General features: G+C 39.3%; 1 protein-coding gene across 1 annotated transcript in view; it reads right to left on the reverse strand.

Moving 5' to 3' along the window:
• Nucleotides 1–5097, reverse strand: part of LOC149160832 (uncharacterized) — a 36170-nt gene extending 31073 nt beyond the window's left edge. Inside the window, exon 1 of the mRNA XM_089434718.1 lies at nt 4944–5097. Within this exon, the coding sequence (XP_089290844.1) occupies nt 4944–5097 (154 nt within the window). The remainder of the gene's footprint in view (nt 1–4943) is intronic.
• Nucleotides 5098–23514: the final 18417 nt, after the last annotated feature.

Raw genomic sequence — 23514 nt, forward strand, 5'->3', positions numbered from 1 at the left:
ACAACTGGGTTTTCTTCTTCAATAGGCTCTCTTGTTATGAGGGTTCTTCGCCACCTCTTCTGAGAATGCTGCTAACTATTTACAGCTCCTTGTTGGTTGTAGTTATATTACCCACATCTACTTCTTCTTGTAATTATCAGTTTGCTTGCCATGATTTAAACATTTTAATGACTAATTACCTGCCAGAGTTTCTTCCCAATATCTCTTGCAACTCTTCACTTGGCTGGGGTTTTCTTTTATTCTTCCAACTCTATTCCTTGTTGAGAATTTCTTCCTCTATGTTGTTTCTTCTTCTAAGTAGGTCTCTTGATGTATCCTCCCAAGCCTGGTCCTTTTTGAAATCTGGTATTGTGTGCGTCCTCTCGGGAAACTTCCTTTGCCTATCTCTTGTCTTCTATGTCCCGTATTTTTAACATTAAGTTGTCAGTCTATATTAAATTAAACAGAGAATGTATTACCTTATGGTCCAGCGTATTCTCCTCCTTGATAGCCACAACATTTGTTGGCTACAATATTTATATGATAATGCTCTGATACCACAATGATACTAGGCCCCTCTAGTGGCCTACTATGTTATCCCAGGATCTCGACTTTTCTCCTTGAGTCACCATGATCTAGGTGGATATTGGTGGCCACTCGTCTATTCCACTTGGACCACCGCCATTATTTATTTTCATTTTCCTTAATTGTAGCACAACTTACTATTTTTGGCAGTTTTTGGGTGCTAAACTTTTGGAGCCGTTTTGAGGGACTAAAAGACATTTTTAGGGAAAATGAAGAGACTAGAAAATGGCAATCCAAGTCGCCTATTTTTTTCGGCCTCCTCTTTGAGATCTTTGAAACAAGATATTATGATAGCCAAACGGCGATCATATGCCACAGTTATGACCCCGAGAAGTTGACGTTCCAACTTACCCCAACGCTTTTGGCACTTCATTTCCTAGGGTTAGGTTTTTGGATGTTTATGGTTTCTCAATGTTAAAAAGGCCATCGAGCCTCATTGTAACACAATTTAGAGGCATGTAACGCCACATCTCCTCCCAGAGAGAAGCTACCATCGCCCGAGATAGTTTATTTCCATTCTATATGTAAGCATATTTCAGTTCTTTGATATTAATGAGATGAAGTTTTATTTTTCCTGCATCTCGATGTTTATGTTCGTATCCGTAATCAGTTTCGTTCATGTATAAGTCTAGATCGATGGTATCAGAGCAGTCTGCACTTTCTCTGTTTTGCTTTGCATATCCAACAAGGTCAGGGTATAAGGAGTTAAGGCTCGAACTGGTTGAACCTTTGTAAGACTAGCCTTGCGAACCCTAATGGCCTCCCATGGCAGAAGAAAAGAGAGACGATGGAGTAGGATATCCTTTCAAAATATTGCTTGAGGAAGACCTCCAGCGAGAGAGGAACGCGATCATGGATAAATTTTCTGAGATCCTTTGACGGCTACCCACAGGAAAGGCATCTTCAGCAGCCACTCTGGAGGCACCTTAGAGGAAATTTGAACCTAAAAGTGGCCTCCTAAGGAAAAATAATAAAATAAGAGTTATGGATTTTGGAGGGAAAAGAAGAAAACTATTTTTCTTAATTGTATTTTTGGCTTAAGTCGTTATAATTTTACTCAAATTTCAGGTATAGAAACTCATTGGATGTTGAATTAAATTCTGCATCCAATGAGTGCCCATCATGCATACTTTTGAGCAGACCCACATTGATAAAAATTGAAGGTACATTAAAAAAATGTTGAACATGTTTTTTTAATATGTCTTCATATTTTATCAATGTTGGTCTTCTCAAAAGTATGCATGATGGGTATTCGTTGGATGCAGAATTTAAGTTTGCATTTAGTGTGTCTCTAAATTTTAAATTTGAGTAAACCTATAAGGAGATAAGTTAAAAATACAATTAAAAAAAATAGTTTTTTCTTATTTTCCCTCCAGAATATTTACATGTACCTCATTTTAAATTTAAAGGATTTTTATTGGTTTACATATTATGATATGGAAATTACGTGAAAATTTCATGGGCACTTTTAGGCTAAAATTTCCTCTAATACCACTCCCTTTAAGGAACAAGTCAACTTTGACATTCCCATATTTGAAGGAAATATAGTTGCGAAAGTCGTAGATATATGGTTAAATGTGTTGGAAGGATATCTTTCAGTTCATGACTTTTCCAATCAGGAAAAGATTACTTTTTCACGCCTTAAAGCCGCCCCCATGTCAAGGATTGGTGGGAAACCTACTGTGAACAGAAGGACAAGACAAAATCCTCATTGTTTTCAATCGCACCCACTTGGAATTCTTTTCAAGACACCATCAAGGAACAATATTAACCTGTCAGGAGATATGAAGATAAATACATAAAGTGGACCATGTTGTGGCAGGGAAGGTACCAAGAAGTGCCAAAGTTCATAAATATTTTTCATACCCTTCGCATGAAGTTGGGTATCAAGGATTTTGAGCGGCATTTGGTACTCAGGTACCGCAACTGTCTACACAAGTACATCCAGGAAGATATGGAGTTCATGGACATCTCCTCGCTTGGAACCGCCCATCGATACACTGTCAAGATCGAGCATAAATTTAAATAGAAGAAGCAAGGCTTTGGGTCTGTGATTCTAAAGAAAGAAGGCGCCCCTAAACCACAGAACAAAAGGCAAAGGTAAAGCAGGGCAAGCCAAGACAACCCGTCGAAGCCATAAGCAAAGAAAAATACCACAAAGACAAAGAAGGACACAGGGAAATGGTGTGAGTTCCATAAGAGCCCCACTCACAACACAAGTGATTGTCAAGCCAAGCAGTCACTGGTGATCGAGCTGAAAGCTTCCGAATCAGATGCATTTTCTGACTCTGAGTTAGAACCCGATAAGGGGAACGACAAATGGAAGCAAATTATTAACGCGGAGCCCAGTGCCACTGTTGCCACCACCAAGCTCTAGGAGATTGATCCCAAAGATCAAGAGGAGGGGCAGCGACTCTTCCACTCACAGATGTGGATGAAGGGTTCTCTGTTACAGTTCATTTTTTATAGTGGAAGCCAAAAGAACCTCATTTCAGTAAAGGTCATGAAGCGGTTGGGCCTATGTTGGTTTAGTGGGTCCTCGCCCAAGTTCAGAGTTAGTTTTGCCAAAAAAATCCCTACACTACTGGCCCTTTTGGCATCAACCCACAGAGCGCGAACTGAAGTCTCACCTGAAGCAGTATGGGGGGATGTTGGAACCAAGTTTCTGCACATAGAGATTAGTGTAATGTCGTTTTATGCCCTAAAGCTGCCTTCGCATAGATCGATAAGCCTTTAAGGCTTATTGATATAACTTCCCTTAACCAAACCCTAGCCCTTTGTGAAGGTCTACGACTGTCTTTTGTGGACCCTAAGCAGGTGAATCAATCACTTACGCACCTCTGTGATTATTCCTAATTCTGTATTTACCCAGATCGACTAAAGTGTTCGATAACTTTAACATGCAACAAGATATTCTTCGTGTAAGCAGTTATTATTACTTACGTTCATATAACAATATAAATCATGTAAAGTCACGCATCAATACAGTATTATTTTATAAACCCATCATTCATCACAGCATAAAAGCACATTCATTCGTAATAGAAAAAAATAGACAAAACACAAGATTTTCTGGAATAATCTCTTTATTGATGCTTCAGTTCTGCATATAGACTCAAGACTATCCTACGCACTCACCTGCAAGGGTCTGCGCACTCAGTTGCAAACTCTACTCTAGGCCTCTACGCACACAACTGCAGAGCCTCTCTTCTACTCTAAGACTTCTTCGTTCTTTCTTGTACTGACCCATTATATTTGTCTTCATCATTTCTACTTTTGCTTTAGAATCTCTAAGACTCTCCTTTTTATACAATCCCATGGTCCACGGACCATGGGTGGATCTAAAAAAGCCGACACAAACACTTTTTTATCTATGCAGTCCATGACCACACTTGCAGAGACTTTACATTTTATACAACAAAACTTGGGCTTTCTGCCCCAAATGGGCTTTTGCCCCAAAATTGACCCTAGAGGACCCTGTCCCAATAGGCCCCCAACACAAATATCGTGACTCGCCCTCGAGTCGCTCTACTGGCATGGAGATCTTACTGCAGAGACCCCCAACTTGACTTGTGCCACTGCTACCTCAGTCGCGCTTTGCGTGGCTACATGTTTGATCTGCTCCACTAGCTTCTTTGTTGCTGGTCTTGCACAGTCTGCCTTGATCTTCTATTACGTGTGATATAGGCTTGCCAACTTCTCCTCAATGTTGGCAAAGATAACATAAGCCTCATCTAGCCAAGGCCCCAATCTAGCCTTGAGGACCGCCTCTTTCCTCTACGCTACTTCCACCTGTTCAAGCAACTTTTTTTCCTCATGCAGCTTGGCTAATCGATGTGCTATAGCAGCGGTGCGCGCCGTCGCTCTCGCTTCATCATACTGCTGCTGCAATTCACAGGCTTCAGTGTTTAACCTCTATAGGTCAGGATCTTCCTGTAGCACCATCACTACCTCCATGGATTGCTCGAAAAGAACGGTACAATCCACCACCACGGCATCCATTGTTGCGACTCCATCCTTCATAGTGGCTTCGCGCTATTCTCTAACCTCTAGCGGAGTTGAAGGACTTCAACTCTAACTCTGTAATTTTCAGGTTCAGTTCAAACTTAACCTTGGCCACTTTTGTCTTCGCGTTGCACACACCTGCAGCTAACTTCCTGGTCTTCGCTTGCAATGATGCTTCCTCTGGGATATGCAGTTCAGGGACTGTTCTGCATGCCTCGGCTACACGGCTGCAAGCTGGTCATTCTTGACCTGAACTTTCTTATGTGCCTCCAGCGCTGCTAATTTCTCCACGAACATCTGTTCGCTCTTGACTTTGTACTCTATGATCAGGCTTAGCGCGCGCTACTCCCGGGTCTTAACCTCTGCTATCACACCTGCTTGCAGTGTGTGAAGGAACTCACTGGTGAGCGTGGATAGGTTGAGGCCAATATTCTTCAAGCAGATGACAATATCCTTGTCAGTGGTCACCTCTGCACTCAAAGCTCCATCAGGCAGCGTGATTGACCATAGATCCAATGATTGAACCATCTCTGCTACTTGAGTGGTCCCCGGTGCCAAACTAGTTGACGAAGCGTTGCTCTATCCTACACCTTCCTGTTTTCGCATTGTCTGGATCTGCAGCTCGCCCAGATCCTTCTGGATGGTGCTTAGTGCCTGCTTTTGTTGTTATTCAAACTGTTGCAGTAGTTCTGTGGTAGTATCCCGCACCATGTCATCGATTTCGTCCAAGTCGCCATCCGTCAAGGTAATCGGATATAACGATGACTTGGTGGATTTCGTCTTCTTTCGTTATCCTTCCTTTTCCTGCTCCCTGTACCGCTTCACTCGGAAGGGAGTGCTCTCCTGCTGATCTTCGCCGCCCTACTTTGACCGCTCTTCTTCCTCCGTTTGGGGTGAAGGAGACTTCTGAATTCCTTCGGAGTCGCACCCTTCCTGCTCTGCCTGTTCCTTCGCAGCATGCTCTGCTTCTACATGGACCTTCTCCTCAACCTCTGTCTTCCTCTTCTTAGCCAACTGTTGAACCTTCTATTTGGCTGCTTCCTTTTTATTTTTCTCCACGGACTTGATAGTCCCAGCGGCCACATGGGATGCAGAATTCTACTCTTTTGGCCAACACTTAATGACCTCTGCAATAGCATCATCCATAGCTAGGCAGGGTAAATCGAAACTGTTAGTGTCAGTATTTGCATCCTGCCATCAGTGATAAAAAATCCTCTTTTCATTGCATATTAGGGTCTCATTCAGAAATTTTGTCATTCCACTAGGTTGCATTCCAAAATTCACTCACTGATGGTAGTCCTAAAATAAAAAAATCATCACTCTCCCTCAAATTTGATTACTTGCTGGCACACTTCCATACCTTGCTAAGTATCCATTATCCATAAAGTTAATGACATCATGCCATCACATCAGTCATGTCATCAAAGGTCAATCCAGTCAAGGTTTTCATTAGGTCATTAGGGTTTTCATGGTTCAATAAAATTCCACTCCATTGCATAAAGCCAATAAGTGTCAAAATGATCAATAACCTCTCTTCACCATGTGAATATGATTTGTAAAGAGGAATGCTTATTTCATCCTGTAATTTTGAGTTCAAATGTAATATTTTTAATTTTCATTTTGTAATTTTATGTCATTTAAATTTAATAAGTACAAGGTTCCCAAGCTGTTAACTTAGTGTTCCAAAGATGCCAGACCATCAAAAGATCAATTTGTCGAAGTAAATAGTCAAGTGAAAGGGTAAAGTTTCAAAAGGTTAAGTGAATGCTAAAGGGAGTTGTCTTTTCCCAAGGGTGCCTAAATAATCATTTTCCACAAGCACTAAACCCTAATTACCTCTCCCACTGAGCTAAGGTTTTCTATGGAATCAGAGACATCTGAGTAGAGGAGGCATGAGGCCACTCCAACTCATAAACATCATGTCTCCATCATTTTTCAAAAAAGTCATTCCAAGGGACAAAATCATTAGCCACACATAGGGCCAGTTTTTCTTCAAAGTATGTTTCCAACAAAATAGAGATGAATTTTAAAAACGTGATAGATGTTTTTGTCCATCATAGGCCAAGGAATAGAAACCTCCTTCATTTTTTACACAGGTGTTATGGGTTCGGAGAAATGTAAAACATACAGGTGCTACAAGATGTTTTCTGCACTTCTCGAGTGACCTTGGGAAAATCAATTTTTCTCCTAGCTGGAGTATCCACATGACTTTCTTGATAAGTCAAAAGATAACTAGACAGAGTGCGATTTCCAATGAGCTATCTTGAGCTCAGTTTGTAGTTTAGGAAGGCCTCCAAAAGTTTCCTGCAAGATCACACGTCATTTGTTTCACCCCCATTCTGTACTTTTTGACCAGTCTTAGGAGAATTGATTTTTGAAGGGCTATACTTGATCATTTTTAGTGTTGGATATGTCCATTATGTAGCCAAGAGAGATATATATCCAACGAACTATCATGAGCTCAATTTCGACTCCAGGAAAGCACTCAAACGTCGATTTGAAGTGAACATTGTGTGCGTGTGTTGCGGAGGGCGCGCCTGTGTGTTACGATGTGTGTTTGTGTGTTATGTTGTGCGCCTGTGTTGTGGAGGGCGCACCTGTGTTGTGCACTGCGCGTTTGCCCGAAATTTCTCACAGCCTCCAAACAAAGTGCCATTTCTTTAAAAACTTCAAGATTGGTTGTCTTCATCCTCCAGCAAGTAAGTAACACTAAGATACACCCTCCTAGCATTCCTCAAGTCAATTTTGTGGTGTTTTAAATGTCATTGCAAAATTTAATGTCTTCCTTGATAGAAACCCTAGTATCATAGTCAAATCCTAACTACACCTCCAATTTCACTCCCTAGTACTTCTATTCCCTTCCCATATCACTATTAAACCCTTTCCCAACCCCCATATCATATCACTACTTCCCAAAGCCCTTTATTCCCAAAACCCTAAGACCTAGGTGTTCTATTTGCCTAGGCTCTATCTTCCCCGGGAAAGAACGACAATGATTTAGATCTAATTGTTGATGGTTAACAATAGTTGGACACATAGTATTCACCCTCCTAAAGTTTATTCTTCTCCTTTTACCGATTCACAAAAGGAAATAATGCTTATTCTTCTCCTTTTACCGATTCACAAAAGGTAATGCTTCATACTTTTCAAGATCCCTTGGACAGTCTTTTGTAAGCATTGGAGAAGATGAATTTTGTTTTGTTTATCTGCATAAATCTCGGTTTCATTTTTCATTGTGAGTTGCCTACATATACATCATTCTACCTGATCGAGGTAAGTGAGAGCAGAATTTCAGTAAGTAACCATCTACTAGATTGGTTACACTAGAAGGATCATTTCACCTAATCAGCAATGGTGGAAGAAGGGAAAAAATTGGAGGAACATGCCAATGTGTTGCCTTTGGCTCATGAAGAGGTAACAATTCAACTTGACAATTATTCTGATCTTTTTGCTGATCATCAAGATCTGTCTTTTGAAGATGCTTTCCAAGGTCCTTTTACCAGTTTTCTGCAGTCATCAAATCATGATGGTTATCTTGTTTTGAATCATAGTTTTCAACTTCAATTGTATGTTGAGGTTCCAATATTCAAGTTTTTTGTAGATAGTGTAAATAGAGGAAAATCGGGTATCCAGTTGCTTGATTGGCTTCATTGGCATTTTTCCTTTACTTGATTTAGCAGTCATTTTCAGTAGTTAGAATAGAGTAGGGTGTGGATTTTGTTTCAGCAGCAACTTTCTTTCATGTTCATTTTTCAGCAAGTGACGACAGAATTCATCAAGGTTTGAAGCCCGAGTAAAAGGCCCTAAAGCTCTGATGATATGATAGTTTAGATTGAAGTTTTCAGTGTTTAGTTTGGTTGTTAGCTTTTGACTCCATGCCCAATGGATAGGCACTTGGTCTATGGTGTTCTTGGCACCTCCAAGGAGCTACCATCCCCAGTTGGAGCCAATGTTAGTGTCAGAATTTGCATCCTACCATCAATGATAAAAAATTCTCTTTTCATTGCATATTAGGGTCTCATTGAGAATTTTTCTCATTCCAATAGGTTGCATTCCAAAATTCACTCACTGATGGTAGTCCTAAAACAAAAAAAACATCACTCTCCCTCGAATTTGATTACTTGCTAGCACACTTCCATACCTTGTTGAGTATCCATTATCCATAAAGATAATGACATCATGCCATCACATCAGTCATGTCATCAAAGATCAATCCCGTCAAGGTTTCCATTGGGTCATTAGGGTTTTCATGGTTCAATAAAATTCCACTCCATTGCATAAAGCGAGCAAGTGTCAAAATGATTAGTAACCTCTCTTCACCATGTGAAGATGATTTGTAAAGAGAAATTCTTATTTCATCATGTAATTTTGAGTTCAAATGTAATATTTTTAATTTTCTTTTTGTAATTTTATGTCATTTAAATGTAATAAGTACAAGGTTCCCAAGGTGTTAATTCAGTGTTCCAAAGATGCCAGGCCATCAAAAGATCAATTTGTCAAAGGAAGTAATCAAGTGAAAGGGTAAAGTTTCAAAAGGTTAAGTAAATGTCAAAGGGAGTTGTCTTTTCCCAAGGGTGCCGAAATCATCATTTTCCACAAGCACTAAAACCTAATTTCCTCTCCCACTAAGCTAGGGTTTTCTATTGAATCAAAGACATCTGAGAAGAGGAAGCATAAGGGAGGTAATATCAGCAAGCATGACGCCATTCCAACTCATAAAAATCATGTCTCCCTCATTTTTCAAAAAGGTCATTCCAATGGACAAAATCATTTGCCACACATAGGGCCAATTTTTCTTCAAAGTATGTTTCCAATCAAACAGAGATGAATTTTACAAAAGTGAGAGAGGTTTTTGTCCATCTGATCCAAAATGGATCCAGTTTTGCCTCTAGATCAAAGTCTTCAAATGCATATGAAAGTAGGATCAAGGCGAAGTTCTCGTCGATACGATTCCAACGGTGTGAACGACGCGAAAATCCGAGTCCGGATGAAGAAGTTAGAGCGAGTCAAAGTTTTTGGGAAAAATTAGGGCAAAAGTCAAAAGTCAACAGTCAACGGTCAACCAGGTCAACAGGATGATGTCAGCAGGACATGTGTCGTCGCGGGAATACACAAATTCTCTAGGAAGATGTCAACAATTTGATGACGTGTTGCAGTATGATTGGTTAATATGGGCCAATCTAGGGCTGACATGTGGCAACCCAAATTTTTCCCAATATAACCTAATTTCCAAAAATATGGGGATCAGGGAAGATCGAACCCTTGACCTACCGGAAGGCTGAATTTTCACTGAAAGGGCCGCACCAGATGGGCTATGGTGGATCTTGTGAGGATTATGGATGAATTTGTATTAATGGTGGTGGGTATTGAGGCGCCGGAGAAAAGGGTCGACGGTCGAGGTCAACCCCATGGCCACCAGACCCCCTAACTAGTTTCAGAATTATCCCACATGTAATGGGATATGGTAAACAACATGCCATATATATCAAACCAAACCACATATATATCAACAACAGAGCACAGAGATATGCCACCAAAGGTTCATTCGAATATATGTTGCTATATATGAATGTCAATCCATATCAAAACGTCGGAGTGTTGGGTGGGTGTTTTGACCCGCCAATCTCCAACTTTAAATACCAATGCCTTCACGCATTCGGGCTAACCACAATGCCAAGGGTGGAGCATGGTAAACCAAGTGCACAAAAATCCTTTTAAACTATTGCAGGTGCCGAACCAACCAAACCACCAGCGCGTAGACCGAGGTAGTTTTGTACAAATAGAAGTGGTTTGGTAGAAGGCAGAGGTGGTTTTGCACATTCCAAGAGGTCTGGAGGTCACAGTGGCCAAATATTGGCAAGTTTATACTCGTTTGTCTTGAATTTCGAGCTAAATGAAATGGTGAGATCTTTTTTCTCATTTGAGTCTCTGTTTTTGAGCTCATGCCTGTAAAATAATTTTGAATACTAATAAAGCAGTCACACTGGAAGCTAAGGACCCGAAGAGGTAGCCAGGAAGTCTGGTGAACTCCGTTATCAAATTGTCGTTGTGTTGATGCGTATGTTTATATTTCAATTTGCTTATGTGTTTATGTTATTTGCAATCTTTTTGATCCATTGCACTAAGTAACATAAGAAAACTTCACATAAAGTCTATAATACCTTTTTCATTAACGGATCGAGTGGTATCAAAGCAACAAGGTTTTTAAGGTCTGACAAGATTGTGTGAATATTTGAATGCTTACTAGGTTAAGGCTCAGATGAGGTGAAGGTGAGCTTGTTGAGGCGAATCCAGAGATTGGAAGGGTCTTTTCACAAGGAAGGATGACGGATGAAACCCCACTCGCGTCAGAATCTCAATTTATGGATAGTTTCATGATGATATGCGCAATGGTGGAAGAGATGTATCCCGAGTTTAAGAAGAACAAAGATGAAGGCACTTCATCATGTAAAGATCAAGAAGATAAGGGAAAGGGAGAAATGCTTCCTCCACCATCTCCTCCATCATCACCATCATCGTCATCATCATCATCTTCTTCTCATAAATCTAATCCTTCTAAGAAGAAAAAGAAGAAATCCTCTTTGATCAAATTAGATGTAAAATTTGATTTGCCAATTTATGATGCAGAACTTAACACTGAAAAGCTTGATAATTTGATAAGACAAATTGAAGTGTATTGCAGGGTGTAGAAAGTTGTTTCAGAAAGGAAGAAGATCCAGCTTGCTAGCCTTTGACTTGGAGGAATTGCACTTGTATGGTGGGAAGGCAAGACACAAGCAGATCTCAAAAAGCATGGTAAAATCATTTCAACTTGGAATGAATTTGTTTCTGCTATTAAAAAGCAATTTTATCCTTTGGCTTATATGCAACAAGAAATGATGAGTTGGAAAACACTACACCAATTAAAAGGTCAAAGTGTTCAAAGTTATACTCAGGAATTCCATAAGAGAGGTTTAACATTAGGCATATCATTGGACTCACGAGAGACATCGTTGAAATACATAGGTGGTATTCATAGTTATTTGAGGCATACTATACTTATGTTTAATCCAACTAGCTTAGATGATGTATCGGTCCAAGCAACTCATTTAGAAGCTAGAGCCAAAAATGTAACCCAAGATGTTGGGAAATCATCCAAACCTATTGAAAGCAAGAATAAAGACAAGAAGAAACTTAAATGGAAGGAGAAGAAAACAAACACTGTGAAGAAAGATAAACCTTCATGCACTCATTGTAAGAAGGAAGGCCATGATGAGGCACATTGTTGGTCATTGCATCCGGAATTGAAGCCTAAGAAGTTTTGGAGTAAGGAGTGGAAGAATGTTTCTGCTATTCAAAAGGACTTGGGATCAAATTCAGGCGACGATACAATGGTTACAGCTACAGGTATAAACGATAAAGATTCTAAAGCATCTACAAGTACTTCTTCGCATTCTTCTGATAATGATAATGATGAGAGGAAAATAAATGATCTATTTCACATTAGAGTCATTTCCAAGCATACTAAAATTGATACTTTATTTGATAGTGGGTTAAAAGTTAATTTGATTTCTGAAGCAATTGTAAAGAATTTGGGTCTAGAAACAAAACCTCATAAAAATCCATATCCATTAGGTTGGGTGTGTAATAAAACTGAGCTACAAGTTACGAAACAATGTAAACTTCATTTTTCTATTTGGCCAAAGTTTGCAGATGACGTTGAGTTAGACATAGTCCCATTGGACATATGTGGAATTATATTAGGAAGTCCATACTTGTACAATAGAAATTCTATCTTCTATCGAACTGAAAATAAGTATCAACTCACTAAGGATGGAATTGAATATATTGTAAGGGCTCATAAACTGAAAGATAACTTCTCTCTCATAAATTAAGGACAGATGAAAATAATTGTAAATTCAAGTAAACAATTTTTACTTATGATTGTAAAAGAAAAGGATATTGATAAATTCGATGCTTTCCAAGGCTGTAATCCTAAATAGAGAGCAACTCTAGTTAAAGTTGTTTTTGATTATGATATTCTATTTCAAGATCCTAAAGGGCTTCCATCCAAATGAGAGATAGAACATGAGATTTATTCGGAGCAAGATGCTCCACTACCTAACATTGGAATGTACAGGTTATCATCTCTAGAGAATGCAAAGATAAAGAAGTAGGTACAAAAGTTGCTCGATCAAGGGTTTGTTAGACCAATCACATCACCGTGTGGATCACCTATTGTGTTAGTGCGAAAGAAAGACAATTCGTGGAGAATGTGCATTGATTTTAGAGCATTAAATAAAATCAAAATAAAGAATCATTATCCTCTTCCTCATATTGATGATTTGTTAGATCAGTTAAAAGATGCAGTTTACTTCTCTAAATTTGACTTGCGAAGTGGCTACCATCAGATCAGAGTTGCAGAACAGGATGTATGGAAGACTGCTTTCAAAACAAAGCAATGACTCTATGAATGGATGGTTATGCCTTTTGGCTTAACTAACGCTCCAGCTACATTCATGCAAGTCATGAATGATGTATTTAGACCATTCATTGATGATTTTGTAATAGTCTGTTTAAATGATATTCTTGTTTTCAGTAAAACATGGGATGAACATGTAAAGCATGTAAAGCAGGTTTTAGATGTTTTGAAAAGAGAAAATCTCTATGTAAAAGTGTCAAAATGTGAATTTAGCAGGACATCTTTGAATTGTTTGGGTTATATTTTAAGGGTGGTGCATTGAAGATAGATCCCTCTAAGGTCGAAGTCGCTGTAAATTGGCCTAAGCCCAATACTGCTATAGAAGTTAGAAGTTTCTTAGGGGCAGCACAATATTGGAGAAATTTTGTTGCTAACTTTTCTTTGATTGCATCTCCTTTACATGCTTTGACAAGTGTGAAACAGGTGTTTTAGTGGGGAGGAAAACAACAAAAAGCCTTTGACACATTGAAAGAAAGGATCAATACAACGCCAGTACTAGCACTGCTAGATCTTCAACATCCATTTGAGATCGAGACAGATGCAAGTGAATATGCCATGGGGGCAGTGTTGATGCAGCACAGAAAGCCTATATGCTTTCATTCTGAGACATTCACATCAGCAGTAGTTAACTATCCTACATATGATAAGGAATTATATGCATTAGTTCAGAGTGTTAAAAAGTGGAAACATTACATAATGGGTAAAGAAACAATCATACACACAGATCATCAACCACTTCAATATTTACACTCACAAACTAAATTGCAACAATCAAGACATTATCGATGGATGGGTTTTCTACAACAATTTCATCTTGTTATCAGATATAAGAAGGGCATACATAATAAGGTTGCAGACATGTTATCAAGACCAATTATAAATGCATCCACAATACTTAAGCATAATTCAGTAATTCATGAAAGTTACATTGAAAAATATGCTCAAGACAGATTTTAAGGATGTCTATGCAACTTTAAGTCATGGCAAGCAGGTAGAAGAATTGGATTATTTCATAAAGGACAAACTCTTATATCATTTGGGAAAGTTATGCATTCCACAAACTGAAAGAGTTAATATAGTTCGGGAAGCACACACTTCTCTCATATCAGGTCATTTTGGTGTAAGTAAAATAGTAGCATAATTACAAATATTCTGCTATTGGCCACGAATGAATGAGACAGATTCTAGATATATTAAAGGATGTACTATGTGTGCTACAAGCAAGCCAAGTAATAGAAAATTAGGCTTGTATACTCCACTTCCAATTCCTTCTCATCCTTGGGAAAGTGTTTCCATGGATTTTGTTGGGGGATTGCCAAAGTCTAGAAAGGGTCATGATTATTTGTGTGTAGTTGTGGATAGGTTCAGTAAGATGTGTATTTTGACACCATGTAATAAACAGGTCACAGCTGAACAAACTGCAAAGTTTGTCTTTCAAAATGCATGGGTTCATTTTGGGTTACCCACTTCTATTGTGTCCGATCGAGATTCTCGATTTGTCGGGAAAATTTGGTCAAGTCTATGGGAGTTAATGGACACAAAGTTAAAGAAGAGCACGACATTTCATCCGCAAACAGATGGTCAGAAATAAGTGGTCAACAGGACAGTGATACAGTTGCTTCGAGGATATTGCAGCAAGCATCCCAAATTTTGGGATGAGCATTTGTGCTATGTGCAGCATGCTTACAACCATGCAAAACATTCTTCTACTCAAAGATCTCCTTTTGAGACTTTTTTTGGTTTTATACCAAAGTATCCCTTGGATTTTGTCTTTGGTAAAGACATAACAATTGATGGACACAATGATGTGGACAAAGCAACCAATTTCATTGAACAAATCTAGGAAATTCACCAGGCAGTACAGGAATAGCTGGAAAGAAGCCAAGCAAAGTATAAGGCGCGACATGACAAGCATCGAGTTGAGCATAGTTTTCAAGTTGGTGATCAAGTATGGTTGTACATCAGCAAAGAAAGACTACAAGGGGAAGGTAAGAAGTTGAAACCAATTAGATATGGTCCTTTCAAAATACTTGACAAAATTGGTGAAAATGTTTTCCGCCTAGATGTACTAGCTTATATGCAGATCTATTCCGTCGTAAATGTTAAAAAGTTGCGATTGTATGAGCCTTAATTGATTGAAGATCCTGAAGAGCAAGGTCATTTACCTTCCATTGAAGATGTTTTGCCCGAGTATCTCAATGAGCTATAGGAGGACAAAATTCTTGATAGGAGGATAAGGACTTCGCGACGGGGAAATGTTGAGTATCTTCGAGTTGGACTCAAAGGTACAAATCGAAGTAAATCATGATGGATCGAGATTGGAAAAGTGAAGGAACTTTATCCTCACTTACTCGATAACTAAAACTAACTTTTGGTGGTCCAAAAGCTTCCAGTGGGGAGGAGTGATCCAAAATGGATCCAGTTTTGCCTCTAGATCAAAGTCTTCAAATGTAGATGAAAGTAGGATCAAGTCGAATTTCTCGTCGATACGATTCCAACAGTGTGAATGGCGTGTAAATCTAAGTCTGGATGAAGAAGTTAGAGCCAGTCAAAGTTTTTGGGAAAAATTAGGGCAAAAGTCAAAAGTCAAAAGTCAACGATCAACGGTCAATGGTCAAACAAGTCAACAGGATGATGTCAGCAGGACATGTGTCATCCTGGGAATACACGACTTGTCCAGGATGATGTCAGCAGGTTGATGATGTGTCACAGTATGATTGGTTAATATGGGCCAATCTGGGGCTAACAGATGGCAGCCCAGATTTTGCCCAATATAACCTAATTTCCAAAATTTTGGGGATCACGGAGGATCGAACCCCTGACCTCCCGGAAGGCTGAGTTTTCGTCAGAAGGTCCACACCGGGCTACGATGGATCTTGTGAGGATTATGGATGACTTTGTATTAATGGTGGAGGGTATTGAGGCGCTGAGAAAAAAGGTCGACGGCCAGGGTCAACCCCACGACCGTCGGACCCCTTAATTAGTTTCAGAATTATCCCACATGCAACGATATATGGTAAACAAAATGTAATATATATCAAAAACGGAGCGCAAAGATATTCCACCAAAGGTTCATGTGAATATATGTTTCTATATATGAATGTGAATCCATATCAAAGCACCGAAGTGTCGGGCGGGGGTTTCGACCCACTGACCTCCAACTTTAAATACCAACGCCTTCACACATTCAGGCTAACCACAATGCCAAGTGCGGAGCTTGGTAAACCAAGCGCCCAAAAATCCTTTTAAACTATTGCAGGTGTCGAACCAGCCAAACCACTAGCGTGCAGACTGAGGTAGTTTTGTACACACAAAAGTGGTTTTGCAGAAGGAAAAGGTGGTTTTGCACATTCGAGGAGGTATGGAGGTCACAATGGCCAAATATGGGCAAGTTTATACTCGTTTGACTCGAAATTTCGAGTTGAACGCAATGGTGAGATCCTTTTTCTCATTTGAGTCTCTATGTTTGAGATCATGTTTATAAAAGAATTTTTAAGGCTAATAAAGTGGTCACACTGGAAGCTAAGGACTCGAAGAGGTTGCCAAGAAGTCTGGTGAACTCTTTTATCAAATTTTCGTTGTGTTGATGCGTATGTTTATATTTCAATTTGCTTATGTGTTTATGTTATTTGCATTCTTTTCGATCCATTGCACTAAGTAACATAAGAAAACTTCACATAAACTCTATAATACCTTTTTCATTAACAGATCACCATCATAGGCCAAGGAACAAGCACCTCCTTCATTTTGTACACAGGTGTCATGGTTTTTGAGAAATGTAAAACATAAAGGTGCTAAAAGAGGTAATCTACACTTCTCGAGTGACCTTGGGAAAATAATTTTTTCTCCTAGCTGGAGTGTCCACATGACTTGCATGATAAGTCAAACGATAACTAGACAGAGAGAGATTTACAATGAGCTATCATGAGCTCAATTTGGATTTGAGGAAGGCCTCCAAAAGTTTCATGCAAGAGCACACTCCATGTTTTGCACCCCCATTCTGCACTTTTGACCAGTCTTCGGAAAATTGATTTTTTAGGGGCTATGCTTGATTAGTTTTAGTGCGGGATAGGTCCATTGTGTATCCAAGAGAGATATATTTCCAACGAGCTATCATGAGCTCAATTTGGACTTTGGGAAGGCACTCAAACGTTGATTTTAAGTCAACATTGTGCGCGTGTGTGTTACACTCCGCGTTTGTGTGTTACGTTGCACACCTGTGTTGTAGAAGGTGCACCTGTGTTGTGCACTGCGTGTTTGCCCAAAATTTCTCACATCCTCCAAATAAAGTTCCATTGCTTTAAAAACTTCAAGATTGGTTGTCTTCATCCTCCAGCAAGTAGCACTAAGATACACCCTCCTAGCATTCATCAAGTCAATTTTGTGGTGTTTTAAATGTCATTGCAAAATTTAATGTCTTCGGTGATAGAAACCCTAGTATCATAATCAAATCCTAACTACACCACCAATTTCACTCCATAGTACTTCTATTCCCTTCCCATATCACTATTAAACCCTTTCCCAACCCCCATATCATATCACTACTTCCGAAAGCCCTTTATTCCCAAAACCCTAAGACCTAGGTGTTCTATTTTCCTAGGCTCCCAAAACCCCTAACATGTAATAAAATTCCATATCCCCAATCCCATCACATTCCCACTCCCTATCACTTCCCTTAAACCATAAACCCCTTCCCTCATCTCTCTGAATTTCCTCACACCATTCCTAACTCCCCATACCTATATTCCACTATTATTTCATCTCCCTAGGGTTTTAGACACTAAGACACCCTGAAAAAAGAAGAGAACATAAATTACAGTGAGGAGGAAGATAGATTGGAGGAGGAGTATAGGCAATAGATAATGACATACAAAGGAGGATGGCAAAACACTACGCCAAGAGAAACAAGATTGCAAGGTCAAAACTTAAGAAAGGCCAATGCAAAAATTGAAACTCTAAAAATGCAAAAGGAGGAAGGAAGGCTTGAAATACTTGTTGAAGTGTCACTCCATGCATAAATCACATGATAAGCAATCATTTCACCAATTTTGAAAAGTTTTGGGGTAATTTTGAATTTTTTATCTTTTTATTTTTTTTATTTTTTATTTTTTATTATTATTTTTTTTTAATTTTTTTTTGTTTTTTTCAGCAATCATAGATAGTTTTGTGACCGCTAGAATGCCAAGCGCGCAGTGCCCTTGGCGCTGCGATTTTGTTTGAGGCACTTTTTTGCCAAAATACCAACACCATTGGATTCAGAGCCGGGAAGAAATGCAAGAAAACAAATTTTGTAGGCTTGGTTTGCACAACTGGCAGGTGAAAAGGTGAAAAAAATACAAAAAATCAATGTTCTGCCTCCTTTTTCACCTTGGCACTGCGCGCTGAGTAGTCTTGGGAGAAACTCTTTTTGAGGGGTAAAATAAAGTCCATTTTGGAAACTAAATGTAGATATAGAAACTATATAGGAGAGGCTTTCAAATGAGCTATCCTGGGCTCAATTTCTAAACCAGGAAGGCACTCAATACTTAGTTGTAACATGGAGGGCGCGCCTGGCACAAAAATGGCGCTTTTGACAATTGTCTGATATTTTTCAGTTTTAACTGCAAATTTAATTTTCATCCTGGGAAATCAAGTTTTTACTTATGTAATTGATGATTTAAATGTAATTATGGTGTTTTTTCTGTTACATAGGGTAAATACATTAGGTAAATGGACTCAATGATGTGTAATGAATCAGTTTCATTGTAATTAGGGATGAGTCACTTTGACCACCCTATACTCTAGCTATCAGTTTAGATTTTGGTGGAACTGCTCCTCCTCTCATGGATTCAACCCCCCAAGCTGGGAGGAGTTTGTTTGAGGCCTATATCATGTAATTTTTTAGTCATTCTACAAGTTGGACTCAGTTGGATGTTGTTGTATTGATCAAGGACAATAGTGTAATCAATATTTTGCAGAAATTTAATGAATCAGTTGCAACTATTTTGATGGAATACCCATGGTATGGCATTTTGACATAGTTTCTTCTTATGTTGCATATGTTTGAATGTTTTTTACTCTCATGTTTCATTTCACTTCTATGATATGTTGATTTTCAAGTTGATGAGTAGAATACATCTTACATGCTTTGTTTCGAGGAAATCTTCATGATTTGTCCATTTTCTTCAGTTTAGAAAGAATACATGCTTGTCTTTATCTTTCTGTTACCTCACCAGTCTGATCCATCTCACTCAAGAACCTTAAATTGTCTGAGTGTCTACCTACCTTGCTCCATCAGATGTATGTAATCATACCCTTATTTGCCCTGACCTAGTCTCTTTGACCATATATCCTCATCTGGCAAAAACCCAATCAAATCAAATCAAAACAACCTCTGCACTCATACCTAGCCTAAAAACCCTAATTTATCCAGCCCTCTTGGCTGTGACGTTGTGGAGAGAGCCCTATTTGACTTGGCTAGGCTAGCTACCAAGCCAAAATATTGGTTTGTGGTTACCTCTGTTGGGATTTCTTCTTCAGCCTTAGAAATCTGGCGGAGTGATAACATACTCGCGTCGTTGCCGAGGAATAAAAGCTCTATCTTCCTCGGGAAAGAACGACAATGATTTAGATCTAATTGTTGATGGTGAACAGTAGTTGGACACATAAGAAGGATGTACCATTCACTTGGCGACTCCATTGACTGAAGGACCCAAAAAATCAACACTTCATGGCGACTCCGCGTTTCAAGAACCAAGTAGTTTGAAAACCTTCTTGGTGACTTCATTGTTGTCAAGATGAGTTCTACTGCAAGAAGAAATCCTATGTATGCTCCTATGGATCGATCTCATATCCCTAGATTTCCAAATCCTATGCCTCATGTTGATTGGTTTACAAATCTTCCTATATTTAAAAATGAACAAGAAGATGACGCTACTTTGCATTTAGTAAGGTTTCATGTACATGTATGTAGACTAAGAGTTGAGTTTCCTGAGGACTGTCTCATGAAGTTGTTTATGGCTACCTTTGAAGATAAAGCTAGGGTATGGTATCAAGGGTTACCAGAAGTGTTATAGCATGATTTACCACTCTTGGTATATGTGATGTTTAGTTTATGGCCTGGGGAAACTCCTCCTTCCAGACTTGGTCCAAATATATAAAAAATAGTGTTTTATTCCCTGTAAGCTGCTTTGCCCTAAGCTAAAAGCGTGTACACGCGGGTCAGTTAATACCCAACCCATGTATATGTATTAAAACACTTAAAAATATTAAATTTCCTTAATTTTGGGTGGAGTTCACGGGTTTTACCTGTTGATTACCTCCTATTGCCCGTGGCCCAATTGTTTCCAAACTAAAAAACTAATTGGGAGAGGTATAAATAGACCTCTATGGGAAGGCCTTAAGGAGGAGAAGAGATAGAGTTATTATACTGAGATTATCTATGACTAAGGCTGATGAATCCATCTGTCTCATGCACTTGCCCAAGCTTCAGGAAACCCTTGTTTCCTTGATTATAGATATCCTTCGTTTTGCTTGAGATATCACGGTGTTGGTGATGGAAGAAGATTGTTGAAGGCTGGGACAGGACGAATCCGGAGAACGGTTATGCTTGGAGCCAGAAAAAGACTCAGGTGAATTCTCTCCATGTTATTTATAGCTTACTGCAATAAAAGAAATGGTGTCTTGTTTCCGAAATTAACTATGTTTATGCATCAAATGATGCTTTAATTCATATATGAATGTCATTTTGATGTATGAGCAATCATTTGTTTATATCATATAAAGTCAATTTCGTGAATATGCTTTACTTCTATACTACTATGTCTGTTCGAATTAAATAATTTTCAAGTTTGAAGAACATCGGGAGTTGCAGAGGCACTGAACTCTGCGGGACCTACTCGAACAAAGGAAATCTGGGTACGGTCACTCTTACGTAGTTTGATAATATAAGCATCTTTCTTTCACCCTAGGGCTTTGGGTTAGAGCCCAACAGAGCAAAAGCAAACTACAACAAGAAATACTCATACAGCTCAGGGAAGATATGAACACCAATACGCGCTTGCTAGAACTTTTGATCCACTACTGGAGCACAGAGGAGGACACTTTCATGATCGACCAGATGCCTCTACGGATTGAGGTCGAAGATATCTATTTCATTACTGGTCTCTCCCAAAGAGGGGAGGTCGTGCATTCGACAAGCAGGATGAGAGGTAGTGTTTCGGTGGAAGACTATGTCCATATATATTGTCCTGGACATCCAGAGAAGATTGAAAGTCAAATTCCAATCAGACATGTGGAAAGTCTATCCTTGAGGAGTTTTCTTTTTACCATTGCATGGGTAAATGGGTTAGCTTCCTTGAATCAAGCGGCATGAGTATCCATGAGCTTGGTAGTGGAATGTCTTACCACAGTATTTGACTGGTGCACACCTCTTCTGACTAACATGAAGAGTCAATTGACCTCTATACAGAAGGGTCAAACGAATAATTTTGGATATGGAACCATCTTGTGTTCATTCTTCTTCGAGAAGGTACCTGGGCTACGTACCAAAGTATCAGTGTCCATCGGCAGCCCTAAAGATCCAAGAATGGGTAGATGGGCGGACCTGATGAAGCGCCTCGGGGGCGGTGACGTGCCCAGAATGACCTTTGATGATGAGTTTTTCACCTGGTGGGATCAAGAGATCATCGCAGTTGATGACTACCCATATGCCGACATGGATTTCCAAGGAGATCCAGACTTAGTGTTACCACCAAATGCAGCATGGGGAGACATAGGTAACAATTTTTAAGTTTTTGTGAGTTTTTAAAGATTTTTTGGATTTTTTAATATGAAATGAACTTAGAAAAAATATTTTTGATGAGACAAAATACTGACAAAATATAATGACCATGTTCCAGATGTGGGTCCAATGAGACTTGATGGATTTCCGAGGCACAGGTGTCGCGGAAGAGGGGCCGAAGAGGTGACAGCCGAGACAGAGAGAGTCCTTTATGCTGTTCAGAGAAACTTGGTGAGACTAACTCACTAGGTACCTATGATAGCTGTAGAGGATCTGCCTGAGGAGATGCAGTGTTGTGTGGTAGGGGTACCACGGGACTGGGTCCAGATACTTCAGCGTGTAGCCAACACTGTGGTTAACTTTTTAGCTACTCATCTTGAGCCAGCTCGATAGATAGATCTATGTATGACTAGACATGATTATGGGCATAAGCCCAAATTTTGAGGGCATCCTATCCCAATTTTGTATATTATTTTTGAACACTCCATCTATATACAGGCAATTTTATGATATATATACATATTCGATTTTTTTTATGTTATTTAATTTGATGAATGATTAATGTGCCAATCTAATGCTTGATTAGAAATAGAGTCTGCTAATGAATTCTCAAATCGTGGAATGTGAACATATGTGATATAAATAAATGATCGTTGCAACACTCTCACTCTCAAAAATTGGCAATATAAATAAGGATCACGAACCCGATAAGTGTTATTTAACTGCGACACCACCAGTTGTGAGTCTAGATAAACTACCAACGAATCAATCCCATAAGATATTGCTTCGGATAGTAAATTAAGAACGACAGTATATTCGGCAATGTTGTTCGAAGTAGGGCCAATACATACTCCCCTCGACACCATCAAATGGCTAGATGGATCACCCAAGCCGCGGAAGCAAGATTCCGAGTGTGCCTACTTGCACCATCGGCAAATCCAAAATATATCGAATCGTCCATCAATACCTGCCAAAGCAGATCAAAAAATACCGATATCACAAAAACACCAGATAGATATGTACAAAGATACAATATATACAAACACACAATTGCTCAACTGAAGCCTAAGAAAAATACTTCTTAAGTTAGAGCCCATTTCTGGGCTCCGCCAGCTTGTTCCCTTGAAAATCAATTAATTCATAAGCCCCTTTTTCCAAAACACGCTTGACTATAAAAGGACGATACCACATAGATTTGAACTTGCCTGTCCCCAGGGCGTCTTTGTCTTGGTCATAGACTAAGACAAGGTCGCCTTCAGAAAAAACCCGAGGACGGACAACTTTATCATATTGAGTTTTAATCCTCTTCTTATGGGCTTCGTTTATTATGGTTGCATCTCGACGTTGCTCATCAAGATGTTCCAAATGAACGAGGCATTCTTCGAGACTAGATGTCTCCAGAAGAATTTCTATAGCTAGCTTAAGGGACAAAATTTCACATTCGATAGGGAAGATAGATTCCAACCCGTAAACTAGTTTAAAAGGAGTAAAACCAGTGGCAGTCTTAATTGAGGTTCGATATGCCCAAAGTGCTGGGTACAACATGATGTGCCAATTGGATCAAGTTTTATCAATTATCCTTTGTAGGATGGTCTTAAGGGACTTATTCACGGCTTCAACCTGCCCATTGGCCTGAGGATAATATGGAGATGAATGCTCCTACTGGAAGCCCAACTTGAGAGCCAATTCATTCATCAGTTGATTTTGGAAGTGACTGCCATGG

This window comes from Pinus tabuliformis, chromosome 5_2 (genome assembly GCF_031772625.1).
Source record: "Pinus tabuliformis cultivar Carrire ecotype Pingquan chromosome 5_2, CPIR1, whole genome shotgun sequence".
Taxonomy (NCBI): domain Eukaryota; kingdom Viridiplantae; phylum Streptophyta; class Pinopsida; order Pinales; family Pinaceae; genus Pinus; species Pinus tabuliformis.